This window comes from Euphorbia lathyris, chromosome 6 (genome assembly GCF_963576675.1).
Source record: "Euphorbia lathyris chromosome 6, ddEupLath1.1, whole genome shotgun sequence".
Classification (NCBI taxonomy): Eukaryota; Viridiplantae; Streptophyta; class Magnoliopsida; order Malpighiales; family Euphorbiaceae; genus Euphorbia; species Euphorbia lathyris.
In genome coordinates, this window is record NC_088915.1 from 28,902,896 (window position 1) to 28,929,780 (window position 26,885).

Genomic DNA, 26,885 nt, shown 5'->3' on the forward strand with positions numbered 1-26,885 from the left:
CATTTTATGGCCCTCAAACATCCCTTTACTGTTGTTGATGTTGCTAAGGCATTGACAACATAGTCCGACTCCACAGCATGCCCAGTTCAATTGTCAGTGACCGTGAGAAGGTAATTGTTAGTTCCTTTGGGAAGACACCCTTTCAACTCCAAGGAACCCAACTCTGCATGAGTTTCAACTACCATCCACAATTTAATAGGCAAATTGAGGTAGTTAATCGAACACTTGGACAATATTTGTGATGCTTTGCAAGGGATCAGCCATAAAAATGGGTGGAATGACTTGCTTGGGCTGAATATAGTTACAATTCTTCTATCCACTCTTCCACGAAGATGAACCCATTTGAAGCGGTGTATGGCGTCGCACCTCCAAGTGTATTAAACTATGTTCCAGGGACAGCCCGTACCTAAGTTGTTGATGAGTACCTTCGAGACCTTAATACCATTTTGAAAGAGCTGTAATATAATTTAGCTCTATCTCAGAATCGAATGAAGATTCAAGCAGATCAGAAGTGAAGGGAAGTGACATTTGAAGTTGGAGATTTGTTTACCTCAAACTACAGCCGTATCGACAAACTTCAGTGGCATTCCGCAAATCTTTGAAGCTTGCCCCTCGGTTTTTTGGACCGTACCAAGTAGTAAAAAAGGTGGGAGAGGTTGCATACAAGTTAAAGCTTCCACCAGGTTCTCATATTCACAATGTTTTTCATGTGAGCCTGTTACGTAAGCACATCGGCACATTAGCTCTTATTTCCAGCCAACTTCCTTCTGTCACTGATGATTCTGCCATCCTTCATCAACCCGAGACTATACTTGATCGTCGAGTCATTACTAAGGGAAAGTATCGGCCTAAGTGGGAAATCTTAGTTCAATGGAAGGGTGCCCAAAAGAAGATCAATTTGGGAAAATGAAATCTTATCCAGACTTCATCCTTGAGGACAAAGATCAATTTAAAGGGGAAAGAATGATACATGCTAGTTGAGTGGGTAAACTGATGGTGCAGATTGTGTGTTGATATGGGACTCTTGGTGGTTAAATTATTCAAATAAGTTGTCCCTATTTTCTAGATAAGTTAGTCATTTTAATAATATAATTAATGTTTAATTGATTTTTGTAAAAAACCTTAAACGATATTTAAGAATAGATGGAATATTTATGTCTAAGGAGTATGCTTAGGTTTATTCTAAAATTTACCCAAACCTGAGGCATCTTTCACTGTAAAACATTTGGTCCAGGCAGTCAAAATTACAAAATTTTAAAACAAAATATTACAAGTAGAAATATGACTCTTAAAAACTGGAAATGATGTATATAATATAGTAGCAGTCGAGAGAAAGTCATGTAATCATTGAATAAAATACTGAATCGACCTATGGATTTTGAATTTATAAAGTAAAAATGGCACTAAATTACTTAATTTTTTCTGTATAATATATTTACTTAATTTGTGTTTGCAAGTCAATTCCACAACAAAGCATATACTAAATCATAAGTTTGTTTGATCAACGGAACCGACAGCAGCATGGAACTTGCACACACAAAAGGAGAACTGGTGGAATACTTACTAAGGGAAAACTGAAATACCAACTATTCTTTTCTATTCTATTCAAAAAGATATTGTAAAAGTAGGAAGAATATGAGACCTGAATCTATGAATTATTCATCCTCGCTAGTCTCGATTACAACGAGATCCTTCTTCTTTGCCTTCTGTCTCTTCTTGCTTCTTTCATCATTCAACATGTCAGCCTCATCAGACCTTACAAACTTGTTAATTTCTTCCAGAATTCTACTTCCGTACCTTCCCGTCTTCAGCTTCCCTATTATCTTCTCCAACTGCATACCAAAATTATATTTATCAGTGTCACAAACCTATCCCTTGCCCTTACATCGTGCAAAGCAAGCGCAAGCAAACAGAAAGAGGAGTTATTCCATCATTAAGTTAGGAACCAAGAACTTGCCTCTTCTGCTGTATCTGGTTTCTGGGCGCTGATCATGCTCATCTGTTGTCTAGACAAAACAGAATGAGGAGTTATTCCCTCGTTCTCAGCAGCGACTTCTTTCCGCAAGTTATCAAGTTTAAACTCTAGTCCAGACAATGTGAGACTGCGTTTTGCAGCCGGATTACTCTGTTTGCTAGAAACCTCAAGCTTAACAATCTTTTTCCCTATATGCCAAGCATGGGAAACAAAAAGTCAATTACATCTTTATTGCTAAGACTGCAAGCAAGATAGGATGACTCAACAAACTGTGGTTAGCTAACATTCCACCCCTTCTCTTCCTGAAGCACAGAAAATGACCAACAAAATTTGTCTAGGATGTATGCTATCAACCATGAGGAACAGAACTATACATGCAACATCGTAAAGATTAAATTCTGACGGAGTAGAATAACTATAAATATTGCATGAGGGTAAACAATTTATTTTAATTATTTACATATTTATCAAACTGCTATCAGTTGATGTAATAAAAAACATTAAACATGAGTTCAACCATGAGACTTTTAATTGCTTGATTAAAAGTGTGACAACCTTGTATATTCTAAATGACTGACCAGCAAAATCACAATGAAGCTAGTAGCCAGTATCAAGTGTCTATTTCTTCAACCTTAATATGCACCATTTTCCTGATGGCACCCAAAGACTTCAATCTTTCAGTCCAAAAAATTAGGACAAAGAAAGAACTTCAATAAAAAATAAAGTAACGACTTATGCTTCCTATTCTATCCTTGTCAATTTTCTGATCACCAACACCTGGGTTCTATGTTGATATACTTTTTAGGCACAAATCAACTGCCACCTAGAAAATGCATGGAACAAAAATTCAAAGAAAAAGAATCTGAAACGATGCTATAACGTCAAGTTCCTAGATGCCCCCACAATTTTAAGAATTGGCTCTTGTGAAATAGAAAAATATCCAGGATTAAATCTTTAGCTTTCATTCTGCAACTAGTTGAAGCATCCGTGGGAGTATATCCACTCACATGTCAGATATATGACACCTGAAATTTATAAACTGAACAAGATAGCATCCACACCTTGCAATACGTGCTTTGCCAGTGGCCCTGTTTTGACATAAGCATTTGTAGAATATGCTGTATGCTGGAATTCCTCCTTCTGCATTAAAAATTGGCCATAGCTTGATATTTCTTGTAAATATATATTTCCTAAAACAAAGAGACAACCAAGTGCATGATTCTGCAGAACACTCTCAGAAGATGAATACAAGCTAATGCTACACATGGTATACCCTGTTACTTATATAGCCATCTCTCAAAATATTTTTATTCAACCAAAACATCAAATATGCTTCAAAATTCACAAGCTTATGGATAGAATAAAACCCTTAATTGCTATAAACGTACCAAATATACAGCAGGCAGGACAAAATAGATTGTTTTTCATATAAAGCATGTGGCAATTAAAGACTTCAAAATATGCTGAACAAAATACAATATTTTCCAAGTTTCCTACTTCTTGAAGAATAATAATACTGTCAATAACTGAAAAAACAATGTTAGTGTCATTAATCTTGCGATCTGAATTCCCACCCATCAAAATTTGTTTGATTAACTTAAAACATGTCTAGAAATTTGTTTCATTCTAAACCAATGCTTCAAAAAAAAATTGTGTACCATAATCTTCTTGCTTGAATTTATGGAACAAGATCTGACAAATGAAGATTCTTACCAAAACACTTTCCAGAATAAGCCGAATCACAAGTTGTTCTATCTCCTCTCTCTTAAGTTCAGCACCTGATAGTTTTATGCAAAATATATATCATAGTTTTGACAAATGAACTTTTGAATCCAGACAAACATGAAAATGAACAGATTATTAGAGTATAAATTTACCAAACCAAAAGACCTATAATATTATATTACAGAATGGAGGTGGTGCAACTGTTTTCCATATAATAAAAGTTCACTTATGTATGATAGAAAAAAGAAGAGATTTAAACATTTATGGAATGACATCCAAAGACATTTCATCATAGTTGTCAAATCGAGATTCGACTCCGTGAATCGAAATCCTCATTTTTTGAATTGTGAATCAAATCGAATCGTAAGATTCCGTTCAAATTCATAATATTATAAAAGATAAAATACTTACCATGTTGAACTCAAAATATTATCAAATATTAGTCTAGAAATGCAATTTTAATATAAAAAAAGAAATCATATCAAACAAGTACTTAAAATTCAAATCTAATGCAAATGCAATACTAATAAAACTAATTCACAAATCAGACTCTGTTTCATAACTTAGTGGAGATGGAGAGTTTGAGTTTATGACTTTGTTTTTTTGCCTTGTTCTCAACTTGATAATGATGGAATGGAACTAGTTTGAGTTGATAACGTGATAAATAACAATCGGACTAGAGGAGAGTGAGTTTAGTGTTAGTGTTGTTGAGGTTTTTGATGAACGGTGATGAAGATCCGGCTCGAAATAGAGTTGAATCGAATCGAATCGCGAATCGCAAGATTCTGTTATAATGTAGATTCGGCTCGAAATAGAGCTGAATCAAATTGAATTGTACGATTGGAATCGCGAATCATAAGATTCTAATAACAGTGCATTTTATTTGCATATTCATACAGTAATTTTAAATTAACTGAGAACCCTATCATCTTAGCAACTTTAGAGGACATCTTACACAAGTAAAGCTAAACCTTCCTTTGCAGCTGCAATTTATCCATTTCTTTCAATTTTGACAGTTTTAACCTAGTTTTTGAACATGTTCAATTGGTTTGAAGAACTAATTGGAATAGCAATAAATGCAAGTATACACGAACACACATGCCACAAACTTCATATCCAAAGTTCATCTCTCTCACACACATAAATCTTCATAATTATAAAATTTACATTCTCATCAACCAGCAGGAGTAGCAACCAAGGTATGTCACAAGATATAATAAATAATAATAATATAACAGTATTCTTTTAAAGAAACACACTATGCAAGTGAAGTATACCAGTAAGTGTGTATCTTCCATTGAAGTGCAAAGATAAGACAAAGAAGTTAAATATGTGTTACATTTATTGTTTAAAAGAAAAACTCCTAATTAGTGAAAAGATATTCAGTAGCACTTGTTTTCATTTTATGCATTTAAATTTAGTAGCAAATAATGTATGTGTGTGTATGCTATCAAAATCACAATATTTTCCATAGAAAGGGTTTAGTATCTTTGTATTACAAACATCCAAGAACACTACAATAACATCCAGTTTGTTACTGGAAGACCTACAAACCCATCATTTTGTTTGATTAATACAGACTCAAATAAAAACGTAAATTATACCTGCAAATAACAAAGATATGATTTACACGCATTCATAAACTATAATATGCCTATTGGACAATACTTCAAGATATAATACTGTAATATTAATATAAAAGCTAATATTGACCCTTAACTATTAGCTTAAGCTTTTGGTTCAAATGGTTACATGACATAGTATCAGAGACTCTTAGACTAAGTGGTCGAGGATTCGAACCCTAGCAACCCTGTTGATTCGTGAAATTTCAACACATGATAAAGTAAACTTGTGTTGTACACGCTTCTAAGAAGCCCATGGGGCATTCGCATGCGGAGGTGTGTCAAATATTAATATAGAAGCTATTATCGGGCCCTAACTATCAGCTTAACCTTTGGTTCAAATGGTTCCATGAAAAATACAAACCTAGATCCTTGTGCTTGTTTTTTAGTTTGTCCACCAATTGTAACATTGTCAATCTCTGATCATTCTGCTGCATATCTTGCACCAATGATACCATAACTTTTGCATAACCTGCAAATAAAAGTTATAAGGTAAGCAGAATACCATTTATATTGGCCATATTAGATAATGCATTATCAAAAAGTGATTTCAAAATATAATAATAATAATAAATTGACAATAAACTTACTAAGTAAAAAATCTGTTTGACATTACATTAGTAGCTAGTGTTTGCAAGGAAACTGCTACAGATTTAATAATAATACAATAAGTTTTTTTGTTAAGCTAGAGTAGAACATGATGTTAGAGATAATTTTGACATTTCATCAAACAAATAAACAAAATTGAGCATATTTAAGAATTTGAATGGGAATAACAACATCCATTAGAAATTTCACTCCAATATAGCCACAATGTATATGTATGAGTATGTCTATAGGATATTCAAGGCCCAAATTTTTGCTTCTTGTTTTTGTCAATGCAAAATTCTACAGGATATTGCTCTCTAATCATTTAATTTTAACCTTGTCATATTAATAAAATCCACAACTAGAAAATTGTTATTTAAAAGTAAAAGAAAAGCAAAAATAACTCTTAATGAAAATAAAAATATAAACTAGCACCAATTTTAGATCAAAATATGTGATGGGTTTCCAATGAGATAACTTAATAGTTCTTACTGGCCATGACTCAACCATTTCATCATCAAAACTCGAATAGCATACAAGTTAGAATATCATCTCAAGGAGTCCTCCCCCAAATCATATACAATGCCTAGGTGATATCATTCTACCATCACATAACTTCAAATGATAAATTTTAATTCGTTGGACAGATGTGGTACTCTAAATCCTTGTGGATATACCACAAGCATTTTGGCAAGCTAAATACATTTTCACATATGTTAATGCACTGCATGGAGTTTGATGAATGCATTTCATAGAAGTAAAAGCACAATCAATTCAAGCAAAAACTGATATAATAATCAAAATGATATTATAGAAAGAGAATAAACAATGAAGAACTAAATTGTAAGCTACGTAACAAGAACCAATGACTATAATGTCGACAAAAACATGACTGGAAAATATTAAATTAACTGTGCTGAAGATAATAAAAGAAATTTACCAGATACATCAACTTCCTTAACCTCACTAGGGAATGCACAATTATCACACATCCCTGCAAAGCACAAAATCAAGTCCAAAAAGTTTATGGATGAATCCAAAAGTTTATGACAAAAGTGGAATGTGGACATAATACCGTTGCAGTCTTGCAATGGCTCAGAAAAATGTCGGAAAAAGGCACTTCGGCGGCATTGTCTTTTAGACTGCATACAAGAAAATATTTTGTCAAATATAATACATAAAAACTATTCTTATACCTTACTTATCAGCTTAAGCATTTAGGTTCATTGGTTTTTTGATATGGTATTAAAGCCTCTTACACGAAGTGGTCGAGAGTTCAAATCCTAGCAACTCATCTGTTAGTGATATTTTAACTTATGGTAAGATGGACATATGATGTACACGCTTCAAGTAAAGGGCACTTGCATGTGGAGATGAGTCAAATATAATACCTTATCCACCGGCTTAAGCTTTTAGGCCAATTGGTTTCTTGGTAAATTAGACACAAGTTTTGAAAATAATTTTCATACTTTCCAAGTTTCAATTATTAAACATATAGGTTATCAAAGCGCCGAGCAATAATAATGCTCCACTTACAACTATATAGATTCCACTAAATGGTTATTGAGCAAAAAGTTGTAGCTAGAGCAGATGTAGCCATAGCTATTGAAGGAGAAACTATTTGTGAGACTCAAACTCAACTCACAATCTACCCGAGTTCAGCTCAATCTTTATTTGATCAAACTTGAGATCAAGTAATAACAGGTCAAGCACATTAGAGTATTAAAACACTCAACACAAGCAGCTATTGGGGCCAATCAATTATTTATTTTATATTTTCAACTGCATTTAATATTATAAATTGTTTAAATAGCAATATTAATTATTAACTATACATAATAATTTGAGTCGAACCAAGAGATATTAAACTCAATCAAGTTGAGTCCAGATTCATGCATCGAGCCTCAATTTTTTTTGTCAAGTTGTATTGGAGCTTGACAAAGTTTTGGCTGGACTTACACGATCACTATCTTAAGGTTAAGCTCTTTTTCCAGCTCAAATCAGTAGTATAGCCCTGACTTAAGGCGCATGCCTTACCATTTCTGTTGATGCCTCGTGACAGATCCTGCCATTGGCAACCAAAGGCTGAGGCACTAACTCTAGAGCTTGGTATCACCTTGAACTCAAGGCACTAACTCTGGAGCTTGGTATCACCTTGAACTCGAGGCGCTCCACTTCAAGAAACTATGTCATTACTGTTTCTTAAGAGTTGCAATCTAAATCATGCCATCCATGCAGTCCAAATCACAACCTTGGTCCATGGATTTTTTTCACCAGTGAACTGCACTACCATCTCTCTCTTTCTCCCTAGTTATCTCCTAATTGAAACACTCAGGATATCTAACTTAATTTTTAAAAAAAAAAAAGTACCGCTGGATGTTCTCAACAGTATTTTGCTAAATAAATGTAACCTAAAACTATTTACCCTATGATTTATAATATGAAATATACCTGGCAATATCGCACGATATCATAAAGATTTTGCAAACCAGCATTCTCATAGAAGACCATCGAACTCTGATCAGAAAAGGCTACCATGTCATGATATATATATATATATATGCAAACAATAAGAGAAATTGCAAATTCTAAAAAATATAAGAAAATACCTGCCTGGGAACATCACCAGGCCTGAAAAAGAGTAAACATTCCGAAGGTGCTCCATCCCGTCCAGCACGACCACTCTCCTGCACAACAGCAACTATGGATATATTAGTGACCAGGAAAATGCCCAATTTAGAAGATAGGAGAACAGGGGGAAGAACACCTGATAATATGTTTCCATCGATTTGCTTAGACTGTGATGGATGACAAATCTGACTACAGGCAGTTATCCCGAATGTAAGAATGTGTAGTATATGCAAATACAACAACAACAAAGCCTTAGTCCCGAAATGATTCGGGGTCGGCTAACATGAACCATCATATAAAACCGTGAAAAGTTTGAAACAGGCAGAGCACATCATTGGAACATGAACAAACAGGCATGCTTAAGGAGCATTTCAACAATGACAAACATCAAAAACTTAAAGCAAAAAGTTTGTAATACAGACCATCTGGTTTGTTGATCCCCATGCCAAAGGCCACCTGTCACAAAAGCAAGAATATTAGAAGTTAAATAATAAAAATAGAAAATGATATTCACTAAAACAAAGAGATACAGTTACGAAGACACATACTGTACCAACGATGACCTGCAACTTATTTTTGCTCCACCTGTGCCGTCAAACCAAATAAAACCCCATATTAGCATTAATAGCATCATTTTTACATCCATTGTTTGTCACCAGCAGCATAAGAATAATCGCTTCACCTCATATGAATCCTCTCACGAGCGCTAACATCCATATCTGCATGGTAATAATCAGCTGAAATCCCTCTGTCACGTAACTCTGCTGCAACCTACAAATATTACCATTACAATAATGACAAATTTTAAACCAACACTAGAAAAGATTTAAGTAGAGAAACAGCCTTACTTGTATTCTAATAAATCTAGACGTACAAAAATAAAAGGAACTAGTTGACAATATGGAAGACTAACTGACAGGAAGTTTCGTGCATATTATGAGAAAGTAGTCATCCTGTTGCTGCTTATGCTTATTACAAAAAAAAATGAGATAATAATTGTTACAAATATGTACAGCCTGCATTGGTTGATCACAGGGATTAGATTAAACTCAAATTATTTCTTTCCTAGTTTAGAATATACTATATATGCGTATTGATTCATAATAGAAATACACGATAATTTTTTCAATCCTCTCTGATTCAGAGCCAACAAATTAGGGTTATAGAATTGGAATTCGGGTGAGTGCTACCTTTTTTTATGTTATAATTTTGTCTTCATAGCGAGACATTTTTTCAGCATTGGGCTTGCCGGTTGCTTTCCGGCATCTATTTGGGCTCGTGGTCTGTTCCCAATGTCCATTCCCCCTCTTTTTGTTGTCTTCTCCATTTTTTGGGTGGTGTGGTTTGTCAAAGATAATATAAAGTTATTTCTTGGTCCTTGCCTATCAGCTTAAGTTGATGGGTCAATTTGTTCACCAAGTGATTTTGAGTTTAAATCCTCACAACTCCATTTGTTAATGGAATGTCAAAACATGGATGAATGGCCATGGGTCAGAGATAATATACAAGTTATTTTGGTCCTTACCTATCAGCTTAAGGTAATGGATCAATTGATTCCATGACATCTCCTTCCTTAAGTCAATACTTTGTGTTTGCCAATGTTATGTTTTTCGAGAATACACCTTTCTTTGGTCCTACTTAGACTTCTCCTTCTCACTCTAGTAATTTGAAGGACAATTTTCTTATTTTCTTATTTATAGTGTAAGTGAATACAGTAGTAGATTCCTCAACCATGCTTTTAATAAAATAAAATAAAAAAACATTAAGCTTTTGAGGTTCGACATTAAATGAACATCTTAAAGTGCATATTCAGCTAAGGACTTGCACAATAGAGTACTATATGCTCAGTAAGGATATAATTTTATTAGTCTCTGAGTTTCTGCATATTACACTAGTCAGTCCTATTTTAGAAAATAGATTATAGAGTGCCTAACTTTTTCAAAATCAACTACTTAGTCCCTACACAAGTTAAATTTTATACAAAATGGCAAGCTTATTGAACATTATGAAACATTAAAATAACTTCTGATAGATGAGTAAACTTATCATTTTGTATAAACTTTTGACTAACAAAATTATGGACGAATGACTAAGTAATTGATTTTGAAAAAGTCAGGGACTCTGTAATGTACTTTTTAAAATAGGACCAATAAATTATTTACCCTAGTAATAAATACTGCTAATTATGTAATCTTTTTCTTACTATCCATCAACTTTCATATAAGAATTTACAGTACTTTTACAACAAAAATGTGAACCTATCTATACTCAAATGCTGTTGTCTTTGGTTTTTTTTACAATGCTAGAGCAAGGAAATCAGTATATTATTGCTGGAGTTTACTTTCCCAGCATCACTTCCACATGCCTTCCAATTCTAATTCTTTCTGGCCCAATATACGAATAATAAACACCCTCTCCACCAATCTCATCCACCACAAAATGTAACACAATTTATGATATCTTACCTCTATTGCACCAAATATGATGAATATATGACAAATATGTAATTTAATCCAAGTGCAAAATCTTAACATAGTTGTAGTGCCATGAGAAAAATAAAATAGAACTCTCGATTGCTCTAGTTGAACTAAATAATTTTCATCACAACAATACAAAAGCAAAATGGCAAGAGAACTCTTAGTTGACAACATATACCTGCTCACATTCCTTTCTGGAAAAGCAATAGACTATGCCAGATTCATTATTTGGATAAGATTCTTGAATGAACTCAGCAATTTCATCAATAGCAATCTTACCAACGGATGACTTCTCCCGTACCTACAGTGTAGGAGAAGTTAACTTTAGGCTTTAGCTAAAATCAACTACTTAGCCTATAGCAAGAAACAAAGCTTATTAACCAGACCATGTAAAAGAGATTTGGTCTGTTGACCGTGCTAACAAATTTAACACATTTTGGAATACGAAGCATCTCCATTAGATCATATTGGACTTTCTGAGTAGCAGTTGCCTGCATAATTGAAATCAATAAGGTTGTTATCGTAAACAAAAATGTGTATTCTGCATAATCTATTCACCTTTCTTGACTAGAAAAGAAAATCATAACATACGGTTAGAGCCAACACGGGAACACTAGGAAACTGAATCTTGAGGATACCAAGGTTCTTGTAATCAGGCCGAAAGTCATGACCCCACTGGCTACAACAATGAGCCTCCTGCAAATGATCAACACTGGATAGTAACAGAGTTTTAAACAGAAATGTTCTAATTCCTACAATAAGATCCAAATTTTCCATCAATATAGCAATGTGCATTGCAACTTATTAGATGAAAATGCCAACATGTACACTTTCTGAAAATAGATGCCTTAGCAGACTATTCTCTAGAGATGTTTTTTTTTCAAGTTAATCATTGGCCCCAGAATAAATTTCGAAGCTATTCTATTTCAGGTCCTTCGCAATTAGAATATTAGTCATTTGCTTTCACCAAAATGCAGAAAAATACTGAACAGACTCCACATTGAGAATCTTATTATTTGAAAATTTCCTACGACTCGGTGAATTTAGTTTCTACATCATAAAACTGTATTATAGAAACTTCCTCTGAGGTAACCAGAGTATATAGATAAATAAAGGCATTATATGCTGAGTTAATTTCTTTGCTTCGGTTCAGCACGAGTCATAAATCCCAGAAACAGAGAGACAATGATAGGCTTCATTTTATCAACAAAGAAATTAATCACTGAAGGATTAGTAATAGGTAAACGAGGACTTGCAGGATTTATTTACTTGAGTGAAAGATCATAATAACTCCATCAGATGCATGTTATTGTTATCATGTTCTGGAACTTCTTTGTAATTAAACAAGGACCATCTTAAGGCACAGGAATGGCGTTCAAAGATGAGGTAATGCTGAGTGCTTGATAACATATTATCCCCTCGATCAATAATATAGGGACGGAGACCAAAAAAAGGTTTGGTATGATATCACACATCTTCAGGTGCCACAGAACAGCTTATAAGTCAGAAATATCATAACTGGAAATGGACTTGCTAACAGTATATGTAGCAACTTGTTAAGGGCAAACATGAGTTTGTTGCCATAAGTATCACAAGAACAAAAATTAACTTGCTAACATGTACACACTTTCTGAAAATAGATGCATTAGCAGACTATTCTCCAGAGATGTTTTTTTTTTTCAAGTTAATCATTGGCCCCAGAATAGCTTAGCAAGTTTTTGTGATAGAAACATTAGTCTGATGCTTGGCTTCATAAAAGAAACTGATAAAGAACGGGCTGAAAGTTTGAATAAGCGGAAGTTATGGGACAACTGTCCCATGGACCTAAAATATGAAAAGTTTACTCTAGGAGGAAGCAGGGGAGACTATAAGACATAGCATAATTCATAATACATGTTCAAATAAAATTCTTAAAGATCTACTAAAACTCAGGTAGTAGCACTCTTTCATTCAGAATTTGTTAACTTCTCTTTTCCCTTAAAACTTAACCCCGGAAAGTGGAGAATCATAAACAAAGTAAGTCAAAACATTGAGCATGAAATATAAATAGAAAACAGAATATGATGATTTAAAATAGAAGGAAATTTTTACACTATTGAATCTCATCCTAACTATATTTACCTACCTCTACAAGACTACAACAAACTCATATCAATTGCAATAAGACATAGATATCCTCCCTGATGGTTAGCTGTGACAAGTTCAGCTTGAAATAGTCACAAAGAGAATAGTAATAACAATACACTCACATCAATTGCAATAAGCGACAGACGTCCTCCATGATGGCACTTTTCAAGTTTCGACATAAATCTTTTGCTTTTTGATATCTTTTCAGGTGTGACATATAAGATTTTAAGGTCTTCTTCACCTTTTTCAAGTGCCTTGTAAATTAACTTCTCTTCTTCCTTGCTTGTGGTTGACGTAAGCCTGCGTGCTGGAATATTTAGAGCTGTTAAACCCATAACCTGAATGGTTTATAATCGTTAGAAAGCTTTTCTAAGCTGCAAAAGGAGCAAGGTTTATGGCTTTATGCAAATGTTTCACATGTTAAATACAATAAGCATACCTGATCTTGAATTAGCGAAATCAAAGGACTAACAACGAGGGAAATCCCATCATTAAGAACAGCTGGCAGCTGGTAACAGAGGCTCTTGCCCCCACCTGCAGCCATAATCACTAGAACATCCTTTCTACTCATGACAGCATTGATTATCTGATAATAGACAACTATTTTAGATAAATTCATGAGAACCACAACAAAAATTAAGTTACATAAACAACGATATACAAGAGACATTGCAAGAAAGCCACCATTGGGCTCCAGAAACATTTTCCACATTTATCTGTTTTCGAAGCATAGGGAATAATTGGTCAAAGACCTTCAAAAAGATGTAATGCCACTTTCAAATTGTGCTTATATCATATCCAAAAAGGTATGCCATGTCTTAGACTTCTTTACACTACAAAAGTGGAAGGAATTCTCAGTAGAACTGTATAAGTACATTGTCATTTGTCTGTCAATCACTTTTATGGTACCTATGTCCAATCACCAGCAGTCACTAAACTCCGTAGTGAAACATTTTCTGTAATCCTACATTTAACATAACAAAAACCAAATCGTAGATTGTAATAGATGCACAAATTCTCACAATTGAGTGCACCTAAAATACTAGAAGGTAAAAATTGATTGTCATCAATAATCAAATGGTAGAGAGTAGCCCACTATTTTGATTTTTCAAATCTTACTTTTGAGCAACAAATTAATTCAATGCTCAAAATTTAAAGAAAGTTCATCCACTAGAGTTTGGATCAAATTGATTTTTATCCCTTTTTTTAACTTTTCCAAGTCCTATATTTGATCGTTTTAGAAATTTTCTTATCAGAGGACATAATTGTAGTATCAGCACACTATCCTCCATATCTTAGATTTGCTAACATTATTGTACTCTATGTTAGGTCAACTTACATTTTGTAGCCAGTTTCCAACAAAAGTATTATGGAAAAAAAAAAAAGCACTCCAAGCCCAAAAATGACAATACTACTTTCTTATTACCCCACAGGTTCATGGCTGCAACTTCCCTTGACCAGCTCCTGTATCTATTTTCTAAGACATGATACCGCCAATAGCTGCTATAGTTTCAACCGAAATTCTAGGAAGACACAAAAACTTAAGTACCCAAGTCAAATGCTAATATCTCATATTTTGCCTTCATAATCTTGATGGAGAAAGTTAAACATAAAGCTCAATTTAGCACATTTGATAGAGAAAACAGCAAGTCTCAGTTAGCCCCCATACCAGACTGAAGTAGGATTTCATTTTCAAAAATAACACTTAACTCGATTAGAAATTGAAAAGGAGAAATTTCAAATCACTAAAATAATCAGTTTGTCAGGTTGCATAAAAAATGAAAAGAAAATAATACGACCATAGGCTTTGCTACTATATATCCCTAGCAATCAGAACAAATTTCCCATAAGTAATGTTGAATTAAAATGCATAATTCCTGAAATTTAATTCAACCGGTTAATAAATCGTCAAAAGTGTAAGTTTCGATGGAATCCAGTAACTCTAGACCCATCAAGTACTAAAATTCCTAGTCTATTGCAATCTAAGGTAGAAGTAGAAAGTAATCCCTTCAATACCAATGTAATAATTTGGCGGGGCAGCAAATAGTAAACAAAAATATTAGATTTTTGAAGATAAGAAAAAAGAAGCACATAAATACTGCAAATACTCATAGAATAGTTAAGTGGAAACTCACTTCCCGCTGATTTGCACGATATGTCGAAATGCTAAAGACATTAAACTTAACACGGTCAGCTTCATCGTCCCACTCAAATGGCCCAGTCCAGCTTTCCATTGGAGCAGTAGACGGAAAAGGACCATCTTCAGCCGCGCTTTCTTTACATGCTTCCAGTATAGCTTTGAGTTCTGATTGTCTCTCATATAACTTCTCTTGCCGCTCCAGCAGTAACTGTATCTGATCTGAATATCGAAGCGTAAGCATAAAACAGTCATTATTGTTGAAAAATTAGAAAGGGGATGTAACAGGGGGGTGTGGGGGGGAATGCAAATACCTTGAGCATCTTGAATTTCCGCCTCCACGTTTCCCAGTTCCTGTAATATCTCTTCGGTATCCATAGTTTGTTATTAGCAATTATATTCTTCTACTCCAAAGGAAGAAGACAGAGTTTTGCTCCCGCAGCAGCACTTTCGCCGCCGTTCGAGATTTTACTGCTGTTTCACTTTTGTTTAGTTTTGTTGTTTGTTTGGGTTTTTCTTTTCTTTTCTTTTGAAAACCACATATTTGACCCTCGTGAATTCAAACTTCCCAGAGATGATGTAAAATTGTATAATTTTACTTTTACGATTTTAGATTAATTTCAAACTTCCAATAGAAAATGTAATCAAGAACAATTTTATCTGTAAGTTAGATTAATTTGAAACATAATTAGAAAACATATACTTATAGAATATTTTGTCGAATATTATTTGAATATTATGAAATTTTAATAACATACAAAAAAAAAAAAAAATAGAAACAACTAATATGTAAGGGATACAATACACAACATAATACTTTCTATTTTATTTTTCAAAATTCACACGTATTTTTATGTTTTTGATTTATTATAAAATGATTTACATAGGCAGCCGAAATAACAAATGAGAAAAACACATTTAATGAAGTATTTTTCAAATTAATCCAATTGGTAATATTACGAGTAAAATTATTTATAGTTGCTAATGTTAAATATAAAATTACATATTTTAGATATTAAAAGTAAAATTACTTTTAACTATTAATGTTATGAGTATTTTTGCATATTATCTTTCTTTTTTTAGCTAAATATTATTAATGAGCCAAAAGCCGGTAAAAGTTTAACACAGAAAAAGGAAAACCACTAGGGATAATATCAAAGTAAAACTGATTAGCAAATTGAGAGGCCGCTCTAGCAAAAGCATGAGCTAAACCATTTGCTTGTCTTTTAATGAAACGGATAGTGTAACCGTTTTGAGATGATAAAAGTGTGCGACATTGCCCAATAATATCACCAAACTCTGACTGATCCAAACTTCCTGAAGTGATAGCTTTAACTGTGATCGAGGAATCAGATTCTAATTGAATTTTATTGTAACCTGCCTCGATGGTCCATTCGAGTGCATGTAAGACCACCCAAGCTTCCGCCTCCCTAACTTCCATAATTCCTTCCACCAGATTTGTCCGGACCGAGATAAAGGCACCATGTGAATCTCTAAGTACTGCACTACCTCCTGTTTTTCCAAGAATTGTAAATATGCTTGCATCTGTGCAACAGGAAACAACATCAGTCGTTGATCGGTGCACATTATCTCTTATTTTATTTTTTATTTAAGATAATAAAATAAATGAGCCACTAATAGGCAAAAAGAGTACACAACAAGAATTGCAAAACTTGAAATATCAAGAAAAATAGCGGGACAAGCGAGAGAACGAGTCGACTGAACCAAAGCATAAGTCATTTTGTTAGCTTGTTGCCTAATGAATGTGACTGAGAAAGAGTCGTTTTGGGAGATAATGTTGTGACTATGGTTGTCAAGACCGGACCGATCAAAGAATTGAAAGACACAGAGAGTTAAAGATCAGATGTTTAACCGAAGTTCAACCGGTGTTCAAAAAATTATGTAAAAATTATATTTTTATTCACATTTAATATTATAACATAATACAATATTAATAAAAGTTATATTGATAAAAGTTATATTATAATAATATTTTACTTATTTAATTTATAAATCACTATATATTTTTAAATAGTTAATAGTAATCATAATTGATTTAATTAGTATAGTGGCAGGTATGTTTGTTAACAATCTAAATCTAAAGGTCTAGTGTTCAAATCACACGTTTGTCAAATTTACATTTTTTTTAAGTAAAGGTGCTTGAAATCTGATCGGACCAAACCACTCAACTGATACTGGATCAACCAGTTAATGGTTCAACCGGTCGGTTTATACGGTTCTTACCAGTTTTCAAGTATTAAAAAACTGAACTACATGCGGTTCCGGTCAAGCCGAGCCAGTTTAACCAACTGATCTGGTTTGGTTCTTAGGCTCTGTTCTTTATCACTGAACTGAATGATACTGAATTTAACTGAATGCTACTGTATTAGACTTTAAAATAATTTAATGATAATATTGGACATTAATAAGCTTATAATAATAATAATAATAATAATATTTCTACCAAAAAAAATAATATCAATAATAAATAAATATATTATTAAAGATTAAACTAAATTAAATATCAAATAAAATCTAGGCTCGATAAAATCCTATGACATTAAACAAAAATGAGTCTAATTTAAATTAAAAATATAAATTACATACAAACACAAATTTATATATAATTTAAAACCTATGAAATTAAATACAAATTTTTATATGAATACAAACTCTTAATGTAAACGTATTAATATAATATTTATTTACTTTTCACAAAATTTGCAAATAAGTTACACAAAATAATTATAATTATAATAAATAATGATAATGTATATAATGACAAAGCATAAATTATATATAAATATAATTATAATGAAAATAGATAAATTAATATATAATAAATTATAATAATTATAATAAATTGCTGAAATTATAAATAAATAATGATAATAATAATAATAAATTATATATAAATAATAATAATATATAATAATTATAATAAATAATAATAAATTATTGAATACTGAAACTGAATACTGAACTGAACTGATTACTACTGAAATGAACTGAACTGATTGTTACTGAAATTAAGTAATAAAGAACATGGCCTTATAGTGTCACTATCAGGTTTGGATCCCTATTCTAGATTATTACCCGGGGCAAAACGTACAACATACCATTTGACCCAGTTGTGTGGTTATTTAATAAATAATTAAATAAATACATAAATATTGAAAAGAACTAATTAACAATTGTATAATCCATCCATGGTAACATATATCATATTATAGTAAAATTTTAGAATACATCTCTTTGTACCAACTAATAATTTGATATTACAAAATATATTTTTGGGTATTATGGTACTGACTGCCAAATAACAAAATGGAAGTAAAATATTTCTGAAGAGATTAAGCAAGGGTTTATTCTGTAACATTTACATTAAGAAATATCAAGTATTTTTTAAAACTCTATTTTCACATTTAAAATTGAACCAATCAATCAATAGATTGCAAAGAAGTCGGTCTCCAGTCTCCAATTCGCAAAGAGAGTTACAACTTCCAAGCGTTTTACCAAACAAGCCTAACCAACAAAACTTCACTTACCATCCTGGAGTTTGGAAGTTGAAGTGCAGCAGATCTCCAACTAATCTGAATTTATGCGAAAGAAAGTCTTATGCAGCAAAATATATATGAGCAAAGTTAATATGTGAAGGAGGAAAAAGATTTGGTCATCTTTATAAAGTGTAACTCGTTCTTATTTAGAGACCACTGCAATTTATCCGAATTTGATTATCTCAAGTATAAATTTATACTTCTCATGGCATTCTATATTACTTTTGGTAGAAACCACTACCGTGACTCACTGACAGTCTACACGTATAAAGTGAAAAAGAAGGCAATAATTTGAGCAATATTATGACTGTATCCAAATTTTGACTGGAAGACTAAATATCATATAAATAACTGGTGGAAAAAATATATGGAGATATATTCACCAAATCCACGAAGGCAAGAAAAGATACCGAAACCAAGAATGTGAAGGTACTTACACGAAAATTCCCTTTCAAATGATTAAGTCGATGGGATTCCGAAACGGCTTTGAAGAAGGCCAATTGCTTTCTCATACGATTTTGAAAGTTCAGGAATGGTAGTTTTACACACTGAAAAACACAAAATACATTCTTAAGAAGGGCAACGTAATTTCTTGCTGAAAACTCTGTTTTCTTCTGGCTTTCTATTTAGGCTACATGTTCCATGGCTCAAACACAGGATAAGGTGTAGATTTGGTGTTAGATCTATAACAGCAATAATAAATTTCAAATTCATTACAGAACTAAGGGAAAATATAACCTGCACAATATTGTTTAACAGTGTATAAGCGCATTCAAGAATACACTCGTGGGAGTAGCTTTAGGAAACATATACCTATCACTGTCAGATCTAAGATCCAAAGAAAAATGCAAATGCATCTGAATGGAGTTCTATTCTATTCAAATTAGTTGTTGTTGCTAATGTTGACATTATTGTTTATTAAGGTCAGTTTTCATTTTGAATGACACTTCACATCCAAATTTGAGTCAATTTATAGCCAAATTGTTAAACCAATTAGAAGATATAGAACTTAAGATATATAAGTTAACGTGGATGCTCGAAAAATCAACTGATAAATGCTAATTGATGCAAACATACCACGGGATGTACTGGCTTCTGTATCTGCCATAAGCTCTTCATATGATTCCTAGAAGAGAAAAAGAGAGGGATCATGTATACATTTGGCGGAATGGCAAGAATAGTTAGGGAATTGTCAAGAAACAGAATGCGGTTTGCTCTATTCTGTTTTGCCAAGTTGAGTTTAGGTTGAAAAGTATTTAAGTCGGTTAGGAGGGAGATTGAAGTTAGCTAGGGAATATTTCCTAATGCAAACCTTAGCTTTCTCTGTAGTTTTTTATCAATAGATTTCAGTTCATTTTTCTCACTCTCTCAACTTTCACAACTGAAATTGAGAACTTATTTAATGAGGAAAAGCTTGCTTGCCTTCATTGCTTCACAATTTTCATTGATCTGTTCAGAAATCTTCTTAAAATCCTTCTCTGCTTCATCCATCACCTGCTCACATGTCTGTGACTGAATCTGGAGAATAAGGAACAGAATGAAAAGGATTAAAACAACTGAACTAGTTAAGAAAGAAAAACTGAATTGACCTGCACAATAATGTAGATTTTGACAAATCATTAATTATCAATCTAGTTATTCAAATTACAACTCAACTGCCATTGGTTTTTCTTTCCTTCTTTTGAATGGATCACGTATTTATGATGCATCTATAGATAAGTGGAATAATTAAGCAACTGATAGAAAGCTGTAAATGTAATTGAATAAGCTCATTCTTGATTCTATCAATTACGCTCCACTGCAAACAAAACCACAATACATTGAAAGATTCTAAAATAAAGTAATAAATTGAGTGAGCGAAAATGTAATGATATATACTAATTTCTTTCCGGATCATGGAGACAATAATTGGTTCTGTCGGTAGTAGCTCTCGGCAATTTGTTAACCTTATAGATCAGATCAGACTAGCTATTCACCATATCAAAATCTTAAAAATGAAGAAGCATTCAATCCAATTACAAGTCTGCGGAACTTCAAAATAAAATTCATAAATAAACAGCCCTAAAATGCAATCATACGCCGGGATTAAAAGGATTCACGATCAATAGAGCGAGATTTTGAAAAATGATTGCTAAATTTGAACTACATCAATTAAAAAAAGATAAGAGTGAAAAGAACCTTGAAGCGTTTATGGAAACGAGAGACAGAAGCTTCAACATCTTTGAGAATCTCAGAGTGAGAGCGATCGATGAGGTTAGACTTGAGGTCGTGGATACGGGAGGAAGCCATATCTTTAAGGTCGGGGATGGATGACAAGGTTTTCTGCTGCGGCGAAGATCTGAAAGCTGAAAAATTAGGACATTTCTCCTTGTTGCTGGTTTTGTTACGAAGAAGAATGATGGATTTTGAAGCAGGAGATGGCAATGGCAATGGCGATTTGTTAGTGGCTTTCTTCCTCATTTTGGTTCTGTGTTGGCGGGAGTTTTTCGATTTGGAGACTCGCTTTCCTTTTTTTTAATCCCTAAAAGCCCTTTTATACTTTGTCACGACCAGCAGGCGTCATGTTTTATAAGGTGCCAAAATTTTAATTTTTTCAAAAACGTAATCTTTTTTTTTTTTTTTTTTTTTGACAGAGGTTGGTATTTAATTAATTTAAGGGTAAATTAAAAAAATATATATATTTGATCTAGCCTGATCGGAAGTTGAAGCACTAGGTGTTCGGGTCAAATTTCTTCAAAATCTTATAGGGTCCATCTTTTCGTTGGCGAAGCTTGCTACTTGCATCGTGGACGAGTCCTTCCTACCCTAAATAAACCACAGTAATATTCACATGGACCCTAATGACCACAGTAAATTTAGTCATTCACCGTTAGATGTAGGCTGATTAAAATCCTAAGGTGGATATTCAAATCATCCTGAGGCTTTGATTTAATCAGCCTACATCTAACGATGGATGACTAAATTCACGTGGTCATCAGGGTCCATGTGAAAAATACTGAAGTAAACCATCACCCCATTCCCGACTTCGAGTTGCACATCCCTCTGGAGCTTATCCACTTTTTCCTTGACATTTGACATTCTTGCTCTCCAATCGATCCCAAACTTCCTCGGTCATCGCTTGGGGTTATCCACTTTTTTCTTGACATTTGACATTCTTGCTCTCCAATCAATCCCAAACTTCCTCGATCATCGCTTGGGCCTCTCATGCCAATCTCTTAATTGGATCATTTTCTTGCATACATGCTCGAATCTGGGCAAGGTCTAAGATATGGTTCGACATTTTAACATAAACCATTGCGAACGGTGAGTATCTGGTACTTGAATGAACATCTTTGTTGGTGAGCAGATTCAGCCTAAGCAATAGCAAATTCACACATCTTTGGTTTTTCTTAGTAGATACTTCTTATGAGATTTTAAAGGTGTAATTCACAACTTCTATTTGATCATCTGTGTGGAAGTGAGCAGTTACACTGAATTTGAGCGAAGCATCAAATATGGTCTAGTGGGTTCACCAAAAATGACTTAAGAACTTAGCATCCATGTCGGAAATGATACTTTTCGGTAGAAGTGAAAAAAATACACACGATCTGATTACTCGATACAAAATCGACACGCAATTTTAGTGTATGAGTTTAACTTAGTAGGTAATGTGTCATTTTTGAATTGACATGTAAATTTTTGAGTTGGGTTCGAAAATTACATGAAAGGACACGAATATTTAAAAATTATCATTATATTCTCTCATATTTTTACATGTTACCTTTCTTAATAAAGGTAATAAAATTACAATTATTACTTGCAAACACGACTCGATCCTCCTATATTGTTACACACCATCATTGATAGAGAAGTAAGTAAAACACGACTTGTAAACACATTACATGATCTTCAACATAATATTAGCGAACTTTTGGATAGTTAATATTAACAAACTAATCCAAAAATGACATTAAATATTTAAATTATTATTATATCCTCTTATATTTTTAAAAGTCATCATTAATATCGGTACACAATAAAAACTACATTTGAGAATAAAACATGATAAGAAATCGATATTAACCCAATTATTACACGGACGTTTTTGGATTGGGTTAGGGTTGAATCATTTGGCACTAACCAAAGATTGACACGACACAAATGCGACATAAATTCGATAATTTCCACCATTACTTTTCGGAACCCCATGTAGTCTATCAGTCTGAAGAACAACCTAGAAATAGTGGAGGCACCACCATTGATCTACTAGAAATGCAAGAAATGTTTCATATTTGAAAACATGTCCACTATTATGAAGATAGCATCCATTCCGCGTTGAATCATTAGAAGATCTAAAAAAAATCCATGAAAAGGTCTTCCTATATATTATTCGACATAGGTAAAGGCTGATGCATTTTGGTATTTTGTGCATGACTCTTAGCAGTCTGGAGAACATAATATATCTCCACTATTTGCTTGACGTCCTATACAAATGTTTGGAACTAAATTCTATTGCAATGCATCTCCTACGTACAGGCACCTAGCCTCCCCTGCCAAACTAGGGTAGTGATTTAATGACCCTCCATTATTAGTAATAGCGTACTATGTGCCTGGATTTCTTCCAACGCCCTTAATAACATGCAGGCCAAGAGGCAAAGTAGTAAACGGAGGCCTTTGTTAATAAGTACAAGTAAAAATAAAATTGATAAATCAATTATTTAAAGAAATTACTTAAAAATGACACATTTTTATTACAATTTACAAGAGATCTAATAAAAACATCAAAGTTCATAAAAAAAAACATTTTATTTCACTTTAAGTATTTAGTTGCTCATACAAAACATTATCTACGAGCATTTTTAGATGCAAAATCATTAAAAACAATGCCTGCATTAATATGGTCTAACATATTTCTATCAGTCCATAAAATTGATAAACCATTCAACCTTTTTTTTGCGACATTGATGATCTCAAATAGTTTTTCAATGATTTTAATTTCGAAAAAAATCTTTCAGCATATAGAATAGTCACTATCATGGTTATGAGGATTAAAAAAGGAATCACAATATTTGGAATTGGCTACTTTGACAAACTCAAGAATTTTATAAGTTTGGCAAAGACATTTGCAACCTTTTTTATTTCTGAAAAAACATAATATGCGAAAAATTATTATAAGAAAATATACTGATATAATTGTGTGTTATGATTGTTTAGGCCTATAGATTATAATTATTATTGGTGTATCTTTTGATATTTTAATTTCTTTATTTTCTTTTTAAGATTTTATTTTTCGTCTAAGATGTTTGTTGCAAAATCTTTAGGTCTAAAATTATTTCTGCAATTGTTACTCTTTTAAGATTTAATTTTTTGTATTTTTTTTCTAAAAGACATATTATTATTGGGGCCCTCCCTCCCTCGGGCCCTACACGGGCGTCTCTCCTACTCATGTCCAGGGACGACCCTAATAATATGGATGGGGTTTGTACTCCGACCATTAAGCTAGTGGATGCATAAGGGATCTCTGTCGTCTTCCCTAGCTAGAAGCTGTTTTGGCCACCGTCGATAAAGTGTTTGCATCTTCTGGCCTCAAATCATCTTGGACCTTCTAAAAGAACTTGCCAATGGATTACATAGAGAGGGTGGCCTGAGAAGGGACATCGGCTTCGTCCTGAGTTGTAATGTCCTTAGTAAGCATTTCCTCCTTATCTTTAACCACCATCAACAATTGTCATCACTAGAGTTGATGAAGTCGTAATGAAATCTCAGCTCCAGTTTCACTGCACCAATACTGTTTTGTGTAATTTTATGATGTACGAATAGCGTCTTGTTATCTAAATGTTTTCGTGCAAAATAAAGGAGGTGGCAACTGTCCGATGTAGACACGTCGATGCCTAAATTAGTATCGCTCGTAAGAATAGTGAAAACAATGAAGGCTAGAGTCTTGTATGCTTAGAAGATTTCTTTAAACTTATTATTTGTGGGTTTTTGGAGTCTCTATTAGGATTTTAGAGTGTTGTCTTCCTATTGAAGAATTGTTTGTCCCAATAGAAAGCTTCCATATAAATCACATTTCCATAATTTGTCACTCTAGACTTCTCTAGATGTATGCATTGTGGGTTTCATTTATGGTTAATAATCTGAATCCCATATATGTAGCCTAGGGATATATAGACGATTGTATACTGGTCACCATCTGTATCACAAACATATTGCATAACAATACATGAACATTTGCTCATTGGTTTTTATCTGAATTCATGCTATGTGAGCTTGAGGCATCAATGTATATTTATACTAGTTATTGTGCAATCCTTGACATACATTACACGACATCCGAATTAAACATCTTGAGGATAATATTTATACGTTATTATAAATTTTTTGGTTTTATTCAAAATATGACGGACTAGTTTATAAAAACAAGAACAAAAAATGTAGTACAAATAAACTTCGGATTAATCGGATAAATCATACCAATGATCACTGAACTTTATCCATTTTAATATTGTGGTCACTGAACTTCAATTCTTTACGGTATGACCACTGAACTTTACATTTTTTAACACCGGTGGCCATTGTAACCGTTGATGAGTGTTTTTTACATTTGACTCTCATTTTTCACTGATTCTCTCTCTCCTTCCCTCATTCTAAAACCTAAAATATCTATTTTATCATTCTCCTCAATCTCCATTTTACCATTCTCTCTCTAAACCCAGTTTCTCTCTCTACCTCTCCCTTTCTCGCTCTAAAACCTAAAATACCTATTTTTCTCATTAAATTTCTATCAAAATGAAAAAAAAAAGAACATAGGATAGTTTCTAAAAAAGAGAAGCTCTAGCTTATTTCTAACTTCTACACCATTCTCTTCTCTTTTTTTCTTCTCTTCAAAATATCCTTATTTTTTCTAGCTTTTCACCATTATCACTACCAATTAACGATTCCGATCTTGCATTTTAATTAGGTTTACTCTTAGAGGAGGAAGAAGGAAGTTTTAGTTCTAGTTCTTAGTTCAGATTTACGTTTTCTTGTTAGCTAGAAGTCTATATTCCTTATTGAACTTCTTTTTCCGTCAGATCTATACTTGTTAGCTATATTTCTTTCGTTTATTCTTTCTTCGGTCTTAGCAAAAGCGGAAAAGGTTCATCTTGTCCGTAGATCTATAGATCTACGTGGTTGTAAAAAAAGAAAGGACTCAGATCCGAACGTCCAGAAGAGATTAAATGATGAAGTATGGGTTACAACGTCTTTTCAACGGGAATTGACTTACAAGAAGGATATGATTTGTATTTTTATCATATGTGTACTTTTTTGTTTTATTGCTCTTTGTAGTCTCTTTTCTTCCATTCGTGGATCTTGTACTGGCTATAGCCTGTATGGGTGGGAGGCCTTATTCCTCTTAATTTTTATGCTGTATATGTACTTTTTATTCTAGTGGAATGATAATATGACATTTTCATAAAAAAAAGAATGATAGTAGACCTGTTCAAAGACCTGTTGGCCCGCCCAACCCGCCCAAGCCCGCGCTCTATGGGTTGGGCTTGTATATGTATATTTATCATTTGGTCCAGCCCGGCCCGAACCCGTACAAGCCCGCATATAAAATAAGTTGGGCTTGGTATTTGTTTCAAAAACCCAAACTAGTCCGGCCCAGCCCGCTCTTTTATACCACCCATGGTGAGTCAATAGGTGACCTGCTATAGCAGGTTACCAAGTTACCTAAATACATATTTCTCTCTCCATGATAAATACCATTACGTTTTTTAATAAAGGCTATTACGTTTTTTTTAAAAAGGTTTCTCTCACCACATTAAATTCTTCTTCTTCACCATCGCTATACCTCTGGTGTCTGGTTCTATAATAATTTTTGTATTAATCTTACTCATGGATACTAAATCCATATCTTTCTTTACGGTCTTTTTATGTTAATTTTTCTGATTGATTCGAGATCCATATCGTTATAATAAATACATATCATTCTTGTTAATTTTTTTCTGGCTGATTCGAAATATATATCGTTAACACCTCTGATTCGAAATATAATACATGGAAGGTATTTCGATTTCCTTT

General features: G+C 33.2%; 2 protein-coding genes across 4 annotated transcripts; both read right to left on the bottom strand.

Annotated features, from left to right (window-relative positions):
• Positions 1-1,388: 1,388 nt before the first annotated feature.
• LOC136232568 (ATP-dependent DNA helicase Q-like 2) lies at positions 1,389-15,806 on the bottom strand. 2 transcript variants are annotated; one of them, XM_066021793.1, is made up of 20 exons: positions 15,597-15,794; positions 15,281-15,499; positions 13,585-13,731; positions 13,268-13,483; positions 11,610-11,714; positions 11,405-11,509; positions 11,197-11,319; positions 9,224-9,312; positions 9,090-9,126; positions 8,964-8,997; positions 8,678-8,730; positions 8,520-8,597; positions 8,362-8,427; positions 6,986-7,052; positions 6,851-6,904; positions 5,687-5,794; positions 3,689-3,753; positions 3,037-3,115; positions 1,958-2,163; positions 1,389-1,832 (listed from the first exon to the last, which is right to left on the bottom strand). In XM_066021793.1, exons 1-20 carry the CDS (start codon positions 15,603-15,605, stop codon positions 1,656-1,658), a joined length of 2,037 nt encoding a protein of 678 aa, XP_065877865.1. In that variant the 5' UTR covers positions 15,606-15,794; the 3' UTR covers positions 1,389-1,655. The 2 variants fall into 2 exon arrangements, with proteins under 2 accessions (XP_065877865.1, XP_065877864.1); XM_066021792.1 differs by having other exon boundaries at positions 1,390-1,832; positions 15,281-15,504; positions 15,597-15,806.
• Positions 15,807-16,693: 887 nt separating this feature from the next.
• On the bottom strand, positions 16,694-21,346 carry LOC136233567 (uncharacterized). Of its 2 annotated transcripts, none has more exons than XM_066023272.1 (5): positions 21,018-21,346; positions 20,262-20,357; positions 19,917-19,965; positions 19,277-19,387; positions 16,694-16,827 (listed from the first exon to the last, which is right to left on the bottom strand). In XM_066023272.1, the coding sequence occupies exons 1-4, from the start codon at positions 21,297-21,299 to the stop codon at positions 19,299-19,301; spliced, it is 516 nt and encodes a 171-aa protein (XP_065879344.1). In that variant the 5' UTR covers positions 21,300-21,346; the 3' UTR covers positions 16,694-16,827; positions 19,277-19,298. The 2 variants fall into 2 exon arrangements, with proteins under 2 accessions (XP_065879344.1, XP_065879343.1); XM_066023271.1 differs by lacking the exon at positions 16,694-16,827 and adding an exon at positions 18,611-18,875.
• Positions 21,347-26,885: the final 5,539 nt, after the last annotated feature.